Below are 17,214 nucleotides of genomic sequence, written 5' to 3'. Positions count from 1 at the left end.
AACAACAAAGACAACATACTGATTTATATCTACTTGTACAAATTCTCCTTCTCTTTAGCATATATTTACCTGGGTCATTCTCTGGAGACTATGCCAGTTAATTGTTCCCAGGTGCCTGCTCAGGACAGGGATGACCTGGGGGAGGCCCAGTCACTCTTCCTTTTCCTTTCAGCAAGCAGAGTCCTTTACACCTCTTCAATGGTTTTTAAAAATCAAATCCTCAGAGGGACTCCTGCCACTGCTAAGCTAAGCAGCCTCTGTTCAAGAAGGGGAGGAAGGGATAGGGCAGGGAGTGGAAGAAAGGAATTGTGGGGAAAAGAAATAGGCATCTTTCTTCTTCAAAGTTAGGTGGGTGGAATATGAATAAAAAAAATATATATCCATACTAGGCAAGCCCAGATTTCCCATATGAAAAGCCTAATAAGACCTTCTTCTAGAACTTTGCTATTCAACAAGTGGTTCACAGACCAGCAGCATTGGCATCATGTGGGAGTTTAGAAATGCAGAATCCCAGGCCCCCTCCTAGACCTACTGAATCCTATACAGAAATTGCATTTTTAACAAGACTTGGATGCACACTAGAGTTTGCGATGCACTGCTCTGGAACATGGGTACCATGATGCTGCCTCTTTCAGGGAACCAGGATGCATCCACAGCACAAGGGATGACTGGGGTTCCTGGTGTATCCAATTGTTTATGTAAAAGCTGTCTAAAGGGGCTGGGAGCAGTGGCTCATGCCTGTAATCCCAGCACTTTGGGAGGCTGAGGCAGGCAGATCACTTGAGGTCAGGAGTTCCAGATCAGCCTGGCCAACACGGCGAAACCCCATCTCTACTAAAAATATAAAAAATTAGCCGGGCGTGGTGATGGGAGCCTGTAACTCCAGCTACTCAGGAGGCTGAGGCATGAGAATCGCTTGAACCCAGGAGGCAGGGGTTGCAGTGAGCCAAGATCACGCCACTGCACTTCAGCCTGGGCAACAGACTGAGACTCTGTCTCAAATAAACAAAAAGCTGTCTAAAGGGACTCAGATGTTTTCACAATGAAAGCTGCTAACTGGTAAAGAAAATCTGAATAGGGCCTATGGGTTTTATATACCTGATTTAGTTAATAAAGCAATGAAAGAAAAGTACTTGGGAATTTAATCCACTTTTCAAACAAATGCTTTTGACAGTACTCTTAGTGCCAATTTCCATTCTTTCTTAAAAATCCAACTTTACAACATCACCTCGAACCAATCCATGCTATACTAAGAGCATTTGGCTATACTTAAAATGAGGTTAACTATAATTCCACCACCTTACTATTACACAGGTATTAATAATTCACCAAGGCTGCCCACATTCTTTATAGAAAACTAAAATTTAACCAGAAATCCATTTATTTTGAAACTCAGAAGACATCTTATCTCATAATGATATGCAATCTGACTTTGCAGGGGTGTAGAGAACTGTAGCACAATATTGAAACAGTTATAGTAGAAAGAACCCACTTTGGACGCCATTAACTTAAAAGGCCAACAGGTGGCGCAGCTGCCCCCATCAACCCCCAAGCTTCTGCTTTGGAAGAAAGACACTTCGGGGAAGATAGGCTGTGTATTAAAAGATTCCCTGAACTTCTTTAGAAAACTGTAACATGTTTCCAATATAAAGGAAAACATTAAGTCACTAGGAATAAAATAAATAAAATGGCAAGAAAAAAATGTAAACTGTTTTCAAGTATGTTTGGTATAAAATAAATGTTAACACCATTTAAAAAAAAATGTGGCTGAGCATGGTGGTTCACATCTGTAATCCCAGCACTTTAGGAGGCGGTGCAAGGATCACTTCAGGTCAGGAGTTCCAGACCGGCTTGACCAACATGGTAAAACCCCGTCTCTATTAAAAATACAAAAATTAGGTGTGGTGGCACGTGCCTGTAATTTCAGCTACTTGGGAGGCTGAGGCATGAGAATCATTTGAACCTTGGAGGTGGAGGCTGCAGTGAGCCAAGATTGTGCCACTGCACTCCAGCCTGGGTGACAGAGTGTGACTCTGTCTCAAATAAATAAATATAAAAATAAATTTTAAAAAAATGAGATTTTGGGCTGTTTTACTGAATTCTGTCCTAATAGAGGGAGAAGCAACTGTGACTCCTCCTATTTTAGATGAGCTGTCAAAAGATGAAATGACGGCTCCCTGCATCAGAGTAGTGGGAGGATGATTGGAAGGTTCCTGGCAATGTTAACACTTTGTGGAAAAGGCTGAGCTCCAGGAAAAGGAAACTGCTGAGTCAAAGCTGTAAACTGAAGGTCCTCAGAGAAGGCAGTAATTCACTGCTTCAGCTAGCCCATGCCCCACCTCCCTGGCAAGTTCTAAAGGAGTCTAAGAATTCTCCTCCCCAGAGAGTAGGCAGCACTTACTGTATCAGTTTGAAGTAAAGTCAAATATGACTTCTTGACTTACTGCAGAGTAAGAGTTCACACAATCAAAGAGAAGAAATCCCAGCAGAGGACCAGCTGAGAAAATGCTGGAGCCCTAAAGCAGGATCCTGTAAAGGAGGACTGGGCAAGAATGGGAGGAAAGGACTATGGCAACCTGTGAACTAGACCAGGCCTCTGCTTCCTATCTTGAAAAGGAAGAGAAACCACAGGACTAGGAAATCTAGCTTTCCCTCCCATCACTTTGAACCTCAAAGTGAGGCTTTACCAGCTGAGCATCCTAAAGCTCTTGGTAAGTCCAGACCAGGCCTACGGAATACCTACGCTTTGAGATGGTGCTCTTCAAGGTTCTAGGCCCTTTCTCTTAATTAGGAGTTTTGGCTTTGAGTTATAGTTAAGAGTCTCCAGGAATGACCAGCGTGAGGGCTGAAAGAACTGTCTTAGGCTCTCTGGTCAACAGGTCAAAATGTTTACGTAACATAAGCATTTGCCTCTGAGATTATGGAGTCCTGTTAGGCTGCAAACTCCCCAAGATCAGGGTCTAAGTCAGTAGTACTATCCACTGCTGGGTCTTGGTGTCTGAACACAAATACATTCAATAAATATGTTTTATTTATTTATTTATTATTTTATTTTTTGAGACAGGGTCTCACTGTCACACAGGCTGGAGGGGAGTGGCACGATCTAGGCTCACTGCAATCTCTGCCTCCTGGACTCAAGCAATCCTCCCACCTTAGCCTCCTGAGTAGCTGGGACTACAGGCGTGCACCACCACACTTGGCTAATAAATATGGCATTTTAAAAAACAAATTTCAGCTTGCCAAGTTTGGCACTTTCTTCAGTTGCAGACCCAGCCCTTTAGTGTAAACTACTACCTAGGCCTACAAGCATTGGTGGACCTAAGGCCACTACTGGTGGGAAGAGAGATGCACCAGAATGCCTGAGTGTTCACCACTGATGCTTTTCAGCAGTTATCCTGCCCAGCGTTTCTCAAAGTTTGGTCAGCAGACCACTTGGTTCAGAAGTACTCAATCCCACCCCAGAACTTTTTCTTTTCAGTGGGGGCGGTGGGATGGGTGAGAAGAAAACGGGGGTTGAGGGTGGGAAAAATGGTGGAGAAATGGGGTGGTGAAATAACAGTGGCCAAAAGACGGTGGTAAGACAAGTGGAGGTGGAAGAGGAATGCTGGGGAAAGGAGAAGGGGGACTGTCGGGAAAGGGGACAGAAGAGGGAAGGATGGTTGGGAAAGGGGAAAGAAGAAGAGGGACGGTGGGGAAAGGGAAAAGAAGCCCACCCCACAACTGTTAAATGGGCTCAGATCCACTTTGGTGAGTCATAAGCACATAAGGGTATGAGGAACAATGCTCTAACCATTTCTGGATAAAACTCATGGAATGAAGAAAATCAGTTATTACCATCTACATACTGCTACACTGCCAACAGGAGGCATGTCAAAGGCTACCCTCAAATCCTTCAAACCCAAAGATACAAATACCAACGACAGATAAGGGACAATTCTGAGGGTTCTAAGAGACCCAGGCAGGGCATTTCTTTAAAGCAGCTCATCAGACTTGATTGCACATATATCAAAGGCATAGTGTTATGCTACACAGAATAGGTGACAGATGCCTACCGGCCCTATCTAGAGATGGATGGCAGACTATTAATCCTCGACCATATACTAGTACTGTTTCTAGTGATGAGCAGCTTGTCTGATTGCATTGTTATATTGCTAACATAAAATACTACCATTCAAGTGAGGCTTTTCTAATAACTCTTGCGAAGAGTTGCTCCCTAGAAATGAAGTTCAGATCAAAACCTTCAGCTTGTGGACCACACACCGTGAGCCATGTTGACAAACCTTTTTTGGACTATGTAGGGAAGACATGAATAGCCCCTTTTTCATGGCACTTTTTCAGCAGCAAATGAGCCTTTAAGAGTTAACACCTGATGCCCCTTCCTCAAAATTGCATGGCAATAAAACAAAATGAAATAAAAAGGATTATCTATTACATAGGATCCTTCCTTGTTTTCTATCCCTAAATAGAAGCAGATTTCTTTTCCTGGCCAAGAATCAAGAACCTTGAAACAACTCACCATCATAATAAAACTTGACATTCTCTGGAAGAGGCTCATATGGTGGGGCAAATACTGGACCTTTATGTTCTAGGAATTTCCACTTGATGCCTTCAGGATAGCGCTCTTCTTCCCACCTTTAAAAGACAAAGCACAGCCTCATTTAGTGATCGCCTTGTCTAACATGGGGATCATCACTGATTAAATGCCAAATAATTATCCGCTCAACTGATTAGTGCTCTGGAATGACTTCTGGGCCTCACATTCAAGGCCTGGATCAAAAGAACCAGTGTCTCTCATTTTGAAAAAGCCAACACTCACAAGTAAGATGAAATACTGTGGTGAATAAAGGAAAATACATTTCAACAGCTCAGTTTAAGAATACTGGACAGAAGAGATCAACAATGAAGGAGCTCAGCAACAAGTGAGGGACTTGAAAATGTAAACAGTTGTTTTACCACAATGGCATACATGACAGAGGGATTGTTTACATTGTTTGTAAGGAAAAGGCCTCCTCAGAGTGGTGACGTCAGATGGAAGGTAGAGGGGAAAACAACCCTATGAGAAAGGACATAAAGGAAGACGACTAGGAAATGATAGCTTAAACTGGGGCATGTTGAGTTTAAGGTACTTATGCATTACCTGGAACTATCTAGCAAACACTGATAAGTGAATCTAAAGCTCAGTGGGAACAACTTTTTGAAAATGTGTTTTTAAAATGGTCGAACATAAGAAAAAAATGAGTAATACAATAAACACCATATACGCCTGTAATCCCAGCACTTTGGGAGGCCGAGGCGGGCGGATCACGAGGTCAGGAGGTCGTGATCCAGGTCAGGAGCCTGGGCAATGTGGTGAAACTCCGTCTCTACTAAAAATACAAAAATTAGCCGGGCATGGTGGCGCGCACCAGTAGTCCCAGCTGCTCAGGAGGCTGAGGCACGAGAATTGCTTGAACCCAGGAGGCAGAGGTTGCAGTGAGCCAAGATTGTGCCACTGCACTCCAGCCTGGGCAACAGAGTGAGACTCCATCTCAAAAAAAAAAAAAAAAAAAAAAAAAGGTTAATAATTTGCTACATTTCTCATTTTGGCCGAACCATTTTCAAAGTTGGTTGCAGATTTGATATTTCACTAAATATTTCAGCAAGTATCTCTATAAAAATAATATTCTTCCACATAACCACAAAACTATTATCACATCTAACAAAATAATCTCCTAGTATAATTCTAATTCCCAGTCCATATTAAAAACTTCCCTATTTTATCTAAATTTATTTTATAGACCAGGATCCAACTCAGGCTCACAAATTGCAACTGGCTGATATGCCTCAAGTTTCTTTTACTCGAATAGATAACTAACTTACTACCCTCATATTTACTTTCCAAGTCCAATATTTTATTTATTATTTTATTATCAATCATTCAGCCATGGAACAAGTCCAATATTTTAAACAAAGTTCAGAAACATCAAATAAAAATTACATGTATCAAACCATATTGTAACAATGGTATTACTATAAAACCAAAGTCAACGTATATGGTCAAATGATTTACAACAAGGATGCTTAAGACCATTCAATGGAGAAAGAACAGTCTTTTCAACAATAGTGTTGGCAAAATAATCAAACTGCGTCTTTACATTATACACAAAAATTAATTCAAAATGGATCAAAGACCTAAATATAAGAGCAAAAATACAAAACTCTTAGAAGACAACATAGGGGAAAAGCTTCACAATATTGGATTTGACAGTGATTTATTGGATATGACACGTAAAACACAGGTAACAAAAAGAATAAATGAACTGCAGCTGGGCAGAGTACCTCACACCTGTAATCTCCGCACTTTGGGAGGCTGGGGTGGGCGGATCACTTCAGGACAAGAGTTCGAGACCAGCCTGGCCAACATGGCGAGACCCCCGTCTCTACTAAAAATACAAAAATTATCCAGGCATGGGGGCATACGCCTGTAATCCCAGCTACTCAGGAGACTGAGGCACAAGAATCGTTTGAACCTGGGAGGTGAAGGTTGCAGTGAGCCGAGATCACGCGACTGCACTCCAGCCTGGGCAACAGAGACACACTCTGTCTCAATAAATAAATAAACTGAACTTCACTGAACTTAAAAACTTCTGTGCATCAAAGGACACTTCAAGAGAGTGAAAGACAACTCACAGAATAGGAGAAAATATTTGTAAATCATGTATCTGATAAAGGGTTAACATACAAAATATATAAACAGCTCCTACATCTCAATAAGCAACCCAATTAAAAAAATGGGCAAAGTCTCAGTCTTAAGGTGGAGGGGAAAAAAAGATAAAATTAAAAATAGGGGCTGGGCGCAGTGGCTCACGCCTGTAATCCCAATACTTTGGGAGGCCAAGGCGGGCGGAGGGATCACTTGAGGTCAGGAGTTCGAGACCAGCCTGGCCAACATGGCAAAACTCTGTATCTATTAAAAATTCAAAAAATTAGCCAGGCGTGGTGGTGAACGCCTGTAATTTCAGCTACTCAGGAGGCTGAGGCATGAGAATCACTTGAACCTGGGAGGCAGATGTTGCAGTGAGCCAAGATTGCGCCACTGCACTCCAGCCTGGGCGACAGAGCAAGACTCCATCTCAAAAACAAAAAAAAAAAAAAAGGGGGGGTGGGGCAAAGAACTTGAATGGTCATTTTTCTAAAGAAGATATACAAGTGGCCAATAAGCACCTGAAAAAATATGCAACATCAATAATCATTAGGAAAATACCAATCAAAACCACAATGAGATACCATTCATACTCATAAGGATGGCAATAAAACAAAAAATAAGTGTTGGTGAAGGTGTAGGGAAGCTAGCACCCTCGTGTGGTCCTGGTAGGAACGTAAAAAGGTGCAGCCAATGTGGAAAAGATAGTATGGCAGTTCCTCAAAAAGTTAAGCACAGAAATGCCACATGACCCAGCAATTCCATTCCCAGGAATATACCCAATATTCAAACAAATACTTGTACACGAATGTTTCACAGCAGCACTATCTGCAACAGCCAAAGGCAGAAATAACCCATGTCCATCAAAAGATGAATGAATAAACAAAATGCAGGACAAACAATGGAATATTATTTAGCCTTTAAAAGTCAGAAAATTCTGAAACATGCTACAATATGGACGAGCGTTGACATTCTGTTAAGTGAAATCAGTCAGTCACAAAGGACAAATACTGTATGACTATTAATACAAGGTACCTAAAGTAGTCAAATTCATAGAGACAGAAAGTAGAATGCTGCTTACCAAGAACTGGGGGAATAGGCTGGGCACGGTGGCTCATGCCTGTAATCCCAGCACTTTGGGAGGCCAAGGCGGGCAGATCATCTGAGGTCTGGAGTTTGAGACCAGCCTGGCCAACATGGCGAAACCCCGTCTCTACCAAAAATATAAAAAATTAGCCAGGAATGGTGGTGGGAGCCTGTAATCCCAGCTACTTGGGAGGCTGAGGCAGGAGAATTGCTTGAACCCAGGAGGTGAAGGTTGCAGTGAACTGAGATCGCACCACTGCACTCCAACCTGGGTGACAGAGCGAGACTCTGTCTCAAAAAAAAAAAAAAAAAAAAAAAAGAACTGGGGCAACAGAGAAGTGGGGAATTGTTAATAACTACAGAGTTTCAGTTTTGCAAGATGTAGAGTTCTGGAGATGGTGATGGTGCACAACAATATGAATGTACTTAATGCCACCGAATTGTACACTTAAAAATGGTTAAGATGATAAATGTTATGTCATATGTATTTTACACAATTTAAACAAAAATATTTAACAGAATCTTTGACCTCAAAGGAATATTAAAGATCTTCTATAACTAACCTACCACTTTTTCAGGTATGAAATTGGCAGAGTCATTGATATATTAATAGAAGGATCTCAATGCAGGAAACCACCCAATCCTACAGTCTATTACTCTCCAAATAGAGAAAATATATATATATGTAGGTGTATGAGAGCATCTGCAAGGAGCCTGTCTGCAGCAGTCACAGAGTAACCGTGAGGAGATTCCGAACGCCACCCTTTCCCTTATCCTGGGACTTTGGCACCATTCTTCTCATCGACTACAGTGTTTTTATTTATTTATTTATTTTTTGAGACAGAGTCTCGCTCTGTCGCCCAGGCTGGAGTGCAGTCGCGTGATCTCCGCTCACTGCAAGCTCCACCTCCAGGGTTCACACCATTCTCGCGCCTCAGCCTCCTGAGTACCTGGGGACTACAGGTGCCCGCCACCAAGCCCAGCTAATTTTGTTTTTGTATTTTTAGCAGAGACAGGGTTTCACCATGTTAGCCAGGATGGTCTCGATCTACTGACCTCGTGATCTGCCCGCTTCGGCCTTCCAAAGTGCTGGGATTACAGGCGTGAGCCACCACGCCCGGCCCTACAGTGTTTTTAAATCAAGACTCCAAACTGTTTTTACGATTCCTATTTCAACATGTGTATCTTGAAGACCCACAGCAACTTCTTTACCATTTAAGCAAATTAAGAGACTCAGCAAATCACAACACTAAACTTCAGTTTAAACAGAAAGACAGAATATCTGTTTCAGTAAGCTCATGTGACTGGGCTGACAGCTATTATTATACAAATAAAAGCAAACAGTTCTGTCCTTTTAGCCTCCCCATGAGTGCATATATCCGCCCCCCCCCAATTTAAAAACAAATAAACAAACAAAAACATGTACTTAGACATCGAAATGGCTTCCCTTTGGTAGCTTGACTTGAATAATCAAGTACCAATTTAATAATAAAATTTGCTTGAAGGGGGAAAGGTGGAAAAGTGCTAGAAATATAAAGACAGGAAAGTAAACTCCATGTGCTGTTTGATATCAAGTTCCCTTGCAGTTAACAAGCACTTCACAGTATGCTATAAAACTCATATTTAATTTTTTTAAATTTAGAAATAAAGGTCAGATGCTGTAGCTTCTGAATGCTAATCCTTGAAATTAAGGGAAGTTTTTCTGGTTTGAGCAAAATGTCAATAATCCATATTCCATAAATTTCTTACCACTAGCATTGACCATATATTTATGAGTCTTGGTCTTGCAACACTAATTCCTTACAACATTATAGTCCTGACTCATCACAGCATTTTACCTTTGCTAAGAGATTCAAAACTCCATTTAAAGTCACACCTAACACCTGCAATAAACTCGCCAGGTAATTCTTTATGAAGAATCATCTGTTGAGAATTAACTGGCAACTTATATTCCCAGGTCAGCCCTGACACAAAAGTGTACTTAATTAACCCAACAGTGCTGAAACCCTGTTCAGCTACAATGGCCAACAGTTAAAAATCAGGACATCTGGGATAAACAGGATTTCATGTATGAACCCAAGCACACTGCCACCACTTATAACAATGTTTCTATGGAGATAACGTGATATAGCAAAGAAACCCTGAGGGACCTGGACCTTTTCCAACTGAACAATTACCAAAGGAGGGAGATAAAGATCAGAGTAAGTGGTTTTTTCTGGTAAAGACAAACAGGTCTGCGGACTTACGAGGGAAGAAAAAGATCTGCAAATTTGTCAAGCTTGTAAAGTGTGTACTTCTTTTAGTGGGATAGCATAAGGAATAGTAAAAATAAGGGTATCTGCCATTTAACTCCCCGACTAGGTCATCAGCGGCAGTCACTGAGGACTGGATAACTGACTTCAGAGTATGATACACAGCCTCTAGCTATCAGTTAAGAGGCTCTTCATTCATATTTTCAACACCAAAAACTCGGTGTGCCATTCAAGCACTGTGCTTGAAAAGAATGTGCAAGGTTTAACCATCACACCTGAGAAATGCATGCGTTAGAAGCTGTAGCAAAGTCTGCTCATTCCTCAAAAAACAACTTTTAGTTAAAGACTCGCCAGTTCCCCTTTAACCCAAATAAGAATAAAAACCAAAAGTCATGGTCTGTCAGAGTGAATGTGTGGCAACACTGATAAGGATTTCAACCACAAAAGCAAAATTAGGCTCCTAAACCCCTCAAGGGCACCTAATTCTACACATACAAGGCTGGACCCAGCGCACTTGCCTGGATCCCAAAAAGAGCCAAAGCTCCGAAGTAAAGGGGAGACAGCAGGGAGCTCCTGATAAGGAAATGTATTCCTTCATTTAACAAGCATTTATTGAGTAACTACCACAGAACCCTGACTGATGAATTACTAACCTACCATTCTCTTAACTCCCAATAATAACCTCTAATTTACACAATCACTTTATTTCTAAAAATCATTTTCTTAAAGGTCAAGATCACTGAAAATGTATTAGTTCTTAAGAAAAGTGAAATAAAAATGAGGAAAATAAACCCATGTGGGTTTTTTTTTCTTTTTTTTTTTTTTTGAGACAGAGACTTGCTTTGTTGCCCAGGCTGGAGTGCAGTGGTGCAATCTCAGCTCACTGCAACCTCCACCTCCTAGGTTCAAGCAATTCTCCTGCCTCAGCTTCCCAAGTAGCTGGGACTACAGGTGTGCACCACCACGCCCGGCTAATTTTTGTAATTTTAGCAGAGATGAGGTTTCGCCATGTTGGCCAGGCTGGTCTCAAACTCCTGGCCTTGTGATCCGCCCACCTCGGCCTCTCAAAGTGCTGGGATTATAGGCACGAGCCACTGTGTTTTTTTTTTGTTTTTTTTTTTTTGAGAGACAGAGTCTCGCTCTGTCGCCCAGGCTGGAGTGCGGTGGCATGATCTCAGCTCACTGCAACCTCCGCCTCCCAGATGCAAGTGATTCTCCTGCCTCAGCTTCCCAAGTAGCTGGGACTACAGGTGCGTGCCACCACACCCGGCTAATTTTTGTATTTTTAGCCGAGATGAGGTTTCGCTATGTTGGCCAGGTTGGTCTCGAACTCCTGACCTCAGGTGATCCACCAGCCTCGGCCTCCCAAAGTGCTGGGATTACAGATACGAGCCACCGTGCCTGGCCTTCTTTTACTTTCTGACTCTGACCTCTAGAAAGAGGCAGGGTTGCTCTGCTCTGTGATATTCCTTTTCTATACTTCCCATTTAATCCCACGATGCCATAGCAACATGCCAATCACATAGCTGTCACCGTGTGGCCACATTTCTGCCACTGTGGCTCTCCTTCTCTCTGCCACCTTCCTGGTCAGTGCTCTTTCTCCCTTTCCTCAGAGGTGCTGTGGACATCAAAGTTCTAAATTACAAAAGCCATAAAGGCACATAAACAGGTTTGGAAGGCTATACATCAAATTATGAACAGTGATTACCTCAAAGCTGGAAAGCTGGAAAGGAAAATGAGAATGGGAGAAGACAGGTAAAGGTGACTTTGATTTTTATTCTAACTATTAAATCTGTCAATCATTTGAGTTTTTTCGTCATAAACACAAAATCATGTACTGCTGGTATAGTAGTTAAATAGAACATGTTAACAGAAATAAGTATTTTTTAAAAACATGTTTATTTCAAGATTCTAAACAGCAAAAGTAGAAAAGTTCTCCACCTAAATACACTTCTCAAGAGCAACCAGCTATGACTAAACTGTCCTTCATAAAGACTGAATTTTCACTCCTATAGGGAAGGCGAATGCCTGTTTTCTTACATTTGCAACTCTAGATATTTTCACTTATTAATCTTTCCCAATCTGAGAGGCATTAAACAAAAAGATTTATCATTTTTTTTGCATCTTTGATTACTTATGAAGTTGATCACATTTTTAGATGTTTATTAACTATTTCTTTTACTAAACTGACTGTTCCTCACATTCTGATTAGATCATTCCTTTCATATTTGTTTTAAAAGAGCTTTTTTTTCATATTAGGAATATCAGCCCTTTGTATTGCAAATATTTTGCCTTGAGTTTTTTTTTTTTTTTAAATGGCATGAAGGTGTCCACCTGCCATAAATTGAACTTTGATGTATCAAATGTAAAACACCTTTCCTTATGGCTCTGGTTATGTCTTGCTTCAAAGGATCTTCACTACTGCACAATTATAAAAATATTCACCCACGTTTTCTTGTTGAGGTTTCTTCTGTTGTTGAACAGGCAGTTTTCCCAACACGACTTACATAATAATCTATCCTTTCCCTATGGTTTTAAATGCATCTGTACTCTCTTCGTATGCTAAATTCCCACCTATACATAGGTCTGCTTCTACAGTCCATTCTGTTCACAGTGGTGGAAACCAGTTTGAGATCCAATAGATTTAGAACCAGTTAATGATTTCACTAGAAGTTGGAAAACTTACTTCAGAAAGTTACTCTAGAGAAATTGTTTAAAGTATTTCCCCCCAAATATCAGGATATTAATTTTAATAACTCAATACTCTTGCTTCGTAAGGATATGCAATAAAAAAGGTGGCATTTTAACCCAGTGCTGAGATGTTACCATTTCCACTTCTGTTCCTCTTCTTTCTTCGGCTTCTTTTTCTTGTTATCTGGCTCAGGAACTTTTTTATCTTTATCTTTATTCTTGGGTTTTTTCAATTTACCATCCTACAAAGAAACATGGTGAGAAAGCACTTAAATAAAGACTGATCACACTTCTGGAGGCAGTTTTTGGGAGCCATGAGGAAGAAAAATTGTAATCATAGAGTATTAGAACTAAAGAAGATCTTAGTACTCCTCTCATTTGACAGATGAATAACAATGTACTGGTGCTCTGTTCTACAGCAGTATTTCCTAAAATTTCCTGACAAACAACTACTTGAGAAAGTAGTTAAAAAACACTCTGCAGGGGAAGAGACTGGGAAACTTTTTTTTTTTTTTAAACCTCAAAGGAGTTTGAAAAAGTACTGCTCTAGAGAGTAATCCGAGTGTATTTTCCTCACTTATGTTTAATCCTACTCATCTTTAAACCTCTTCCAGTACAATCAAATAACAGCTAGATGAGGCTTTGCGTTAGATATTTAGTATTCAGGATGAAAGAAAATTCCCAGTTGATTTAGTGGAGTATAGTACTATCGCTGCTGCTTGTATACACAAAGTCATGATGCAGTAAGCAAGTATTTGATAGGTTCTAAAATGACACCAGTTCCTATGGTGGTATTTCTTTATGGCTCTTCTTTGAACTCTGAATGTAAATGAGCTGATCACAGTGACACAATAAACGGGCATCAAACCTAAACAGGCACAATTCACCAATACAGGAGATGAATCTCAAAACATACACACAAAACCCAAACAAAAATGTAATATTCAACAAGTGAAGATCCCACTCAGAATCTGAACTCTTTTGAAGAATATTTTCCTTTGTCCTGCCTATTCAACATAATTTAACTACTTATTCAGTCTTTATTCAACAAGTTTTATATAGCAATGAAAGGTGGTTTTGAACCATCTTAAAATCAATTAAAGAGTGGCACAGCTGGAAAGTGTATGGATGGGTTCATTTAACCACTCCCAGTTACAATCAAGGACTTTGAAACATATTTTGTCACTTGATCAAGGTCATATAGCTGTTATTAACTATGATAAGAGCCTAACTTTATGAGAAAAATAACAGAATGTGACTTATGGGAATAACTGGAATAAACATTTTAGATCCTCATAATAGGATGGCAATCAAGATAGGAATAGAAAAAAGAGGAAAGCTTACAGTACCATCCATATTTTAAAACAGGCACGGAGAATATAAATATGTGGGTATGTTTGGGAGAAGGTACTACAGGATCACGTTAATTCAGATAATGTTTACTATTTAGGGTGAAACACACCACAGGAAAGGGAAATGTTTTTCAGTGAAGATACTCTAAACAGCTTCTGAGCAGGCATCCAGCTGGTCCCATCAGGAAACTACTGGTTACATTGTATGTTTTCAAGCCTCAAATTGGGGTGTCAGTCACTAAGAGACCTCAGAACAATTCTCAAAAACAAGAGAAAAAAACAAAAACAAAAAAACCATAGTTGGCAAGTGAGGTTTAATGACAGATTCTGCCATCTGGGGTCCCTGCCACAGTAAGACTGTATTAATTCAGTCTTTCAGCCAGCATTTTTCCCCCATGTGGTAAGGCTGCTAAATAGAATAATAACAAATGAAGTCAACTGTTCTTTTTTCTCAATGGTTTAACAAACTCAGAGTATTATTTTTGCATAAATGCAATATAAACATAAAAGAAAAAAAACACTTGGAGAACTCAAGTTTTATATTCCTTTACTGACTAGTCTGTACTGATTTGGTATATGCAAGTGGAGTGATTGGCTACCATAATCACTACTTAACATTTCACTCTCAATTCCTTGAATTAGTGCTTATTAATTTGAACTTCGGCCAAGAATAGACTAGTTGTCAAAAAAACTGCAACCTTCTAAATTTAGGACCTGATCATCTCTCTATGGCTCAACTCACTCACTAATGGTCTTCATATGATTTCATTAAAGACCTTTCTTCTCCCTCCTTGCAGAATTAGAGCATCAGCAAAGTCCCAGGGGAGGTAGGATAATATAGTAGCTGGTGTGCTGGCACTGAAGTCAGACTGCATGGGATCAAATGCTGGCTTTTCCACCTTAGTAGCTATGTGACCTCAGGCAAATGATTAAATATTTCTATACTCTATTTCTGCATCTGCAAAATGGAGATGATAATAGGGATGTAACAACCTATTCAGGTTGTAAGGATTAAATGAAATGATACATATATAGAATAGTGCCTGGCACATGGTAAGCACCTATTACATTTAATTGTGATTATTAACATCATTCTATTATGATAGATTATCCTCTTAAGACTCCCTGCCCCTTCACTATCACTCTCTTTACTGCTGGTACTTCAAACTGTCCACTTTACATTTGTGATCCCATTTTGCCCATGACAGTGGCTAACCTCAAATGTAGCATAAGAGCTAAGAACTCACCCAACCCCTTCTTGTCTTAGGGGAGGGCATCATTAAGACCCCTGTGAATTTCTGACATCTTTTCTTGAATTACCTGCTAACAATTTTTTAGTACAAGAACTCAAAAGTGTCAAAAGGAGGAAGCATATGATTCTATTTTCAATCTACCACAAGCATCAACAAGAACATTTAGGAAAGCATTTAAACGGAACTGAGTTTTTTGAGGAAGGTTATAGGCCAAAAGGATAAAGAAGGGAGCATGTGTGTTCCAGATAGAGGAACAGCAGGTGCTACGTAAAGCTTGGAAGTTTGAAAGAATCTGGTGTGGAAAAGAAACAAAGGAGGCTAGTGTGACTGGTACAAGTAAGCTAGAGAAGAGGCACAAGATGAAGAGAGACACAAGATGCAGGGGCCAGATTGGGAGGAGCTGCAGTAAAGAGTTTGGGTGTCAATTATATGTCAAAGGGGTACCCATTAAAGAACTTTAGATAGGAATGGTTACCTAAAGTGAATGATGAGCAAAAAATTCTTAGGAAATTTCTTCAGGGTTATAAGCCAAAATGTGGTTTCTTGTTAACACTGCCTCTGTATATATGAAGATGACATAGTTTTTGGAAGAACATCTGTTGGCAGCCTAGCTGTGGGTAGACAGACACCCAGGAAGGCTGAGAGCAGAATCACTGCTGGTTGTGGTTAACTTAAGACACTGTGGGGATTCACAGAGATCTTAAAACTACCAGTGCCACAGCCACCACTTATTAAATTTGTTTTCCCTAATGTTATTACTATAACAAGCCAATAAATATCTAAAACTCATTTGTCTTAAGAAGTTGCTTACTGGAAAACTCCCACTTCCAAACTCAAGCCCCAAAGGACCTAAGTCTCTTTACTAACCTCTTCTTCCTCTAGTTTTCTTTTCTTCTCCTTCTTGGTATCTTCTGTTTTAATTTTCTTAGGTTTATAATCAGCACTAGAAAGGGGAACATGAATACGCAGTTAACATAATTATGATTCAGGAGTTCTCACTCATAGGAGACCTACAAACTCTTGGAAGCCTCCATGGCAAGAGTAATCACTGTTATTCTTGGCTGGGCATTCTACGGTCAAGACTAACAGAAATAGAGAAAATAATGAAGGTCAGACCAAAGAGTAATAGTTACAGCCCTATATAGAACAAAACAAACCACTTACACCAGCCTGGAAGCAAAATAGGGTGGGGGGATATATGCAGAAATAAATATCATTATCAGATGAAAGTTTGGGAAAAAAATAAAATAAAATAAATAAAAATAAAAGATGAAAGTTTGGTAACCAAACACACAGCACACTAGCTACCACATAGCAGTAACTCACTGGAATGTGGAGGAAAGAAATTCTATATTGAATGAATACAAATGAGTTCACTAAGTATTTCCCTTCCCCCTTTCCATCCAATTTCTACTATAACAATAGCATAGTAAGCTATGTAAGAGTGAAAATAATGAATATAATTTAATCTCACTGAATCTGGAGAAAGAGGTACATGTAAGCCTCAACCGTTTTATGAGCAGTTTTATTATTTTTACACACTGAAACTTCACTTAGAATGTCTGACAGGAATAGGTCTAAGAGAAACTGCTTTAAGTTATCTGTGGTAGGCAATAAGAAATTTTAAGTAACTTAAATAATTTATTCTTCATGAATTCTGTATTATTTGAAATTTCTACAATAAATATCTATTGCCTTTTCAGTAAGAAAAATTTATATAATCTTCATGCAAGCCTTGGGTATACTACTTGTTTAGCAAACTCTACTTCTCATAGTTCAGAGAAATCAGTCCATTAATCACAAATTCCAAATGAGTAAAAGCCAATTAATGCAGTTTCTATATGTATTATAAAGAAACACATCACATTTATTCTTTAAACTCCTCCTTTTTGTTTTCA

The 17,214-nt window shown here is 39.9% G+C and overlaps 1 protein-coding gene across 3 annotated transcripts in view; it reads right to left on the bottom strand.

The window, feature by feature from the left end:
- TOP1 (DNA topoisomerase I) overlaps positions 1-17,214 on the bottom strand; it is a 96,087-nt gene that overhangs the window by 27,364 nt on the left and 51,509 nt on the right. For 2 of the 3 annotated variants that reach the window (XM_514649.7, XM_063802509.1), the window contains 3 exons: positions 16,184-16,259; positions 12,847-12,953; positions 4,517-4,632 (listed from right to left, as the gene is read on the bottom strand). In XM_514649.7, coding sequence (XP_514649.2) covers positions 4,517-4,632; positions 12,847-12,953; positions 16,184-16,259 — 299 coding nt within the window. Of the gene's footprint in view, positions 1-69; positions 4,633-12,846; positions 12,954-16,183; positions 16,260-17,214 lie in introns of those variants that run through there. The other variant, XM_063802510.1, reaches the window with a different exon arrangement.

This window comes from Pan troglodytes, chromosome 21 (assembly GCF_028858775.2).
Source record: "Pan troglodytes isolate AG18354 chromosome 21, NHGRI_mPanTro3-v2.0_pri, whole genome shotgun sequence".
Lineage (NCBI taxonomy): Eukaryota > Metazoa > Chordata > Mammalia > Primates > Hominidae > Pan > Pan troglodytes.
The sequence above is the reverse complement of the archived record's forward strand: the minus strand, read 5'-3'. Positions and strand labels throughout refer to the sequence as shown.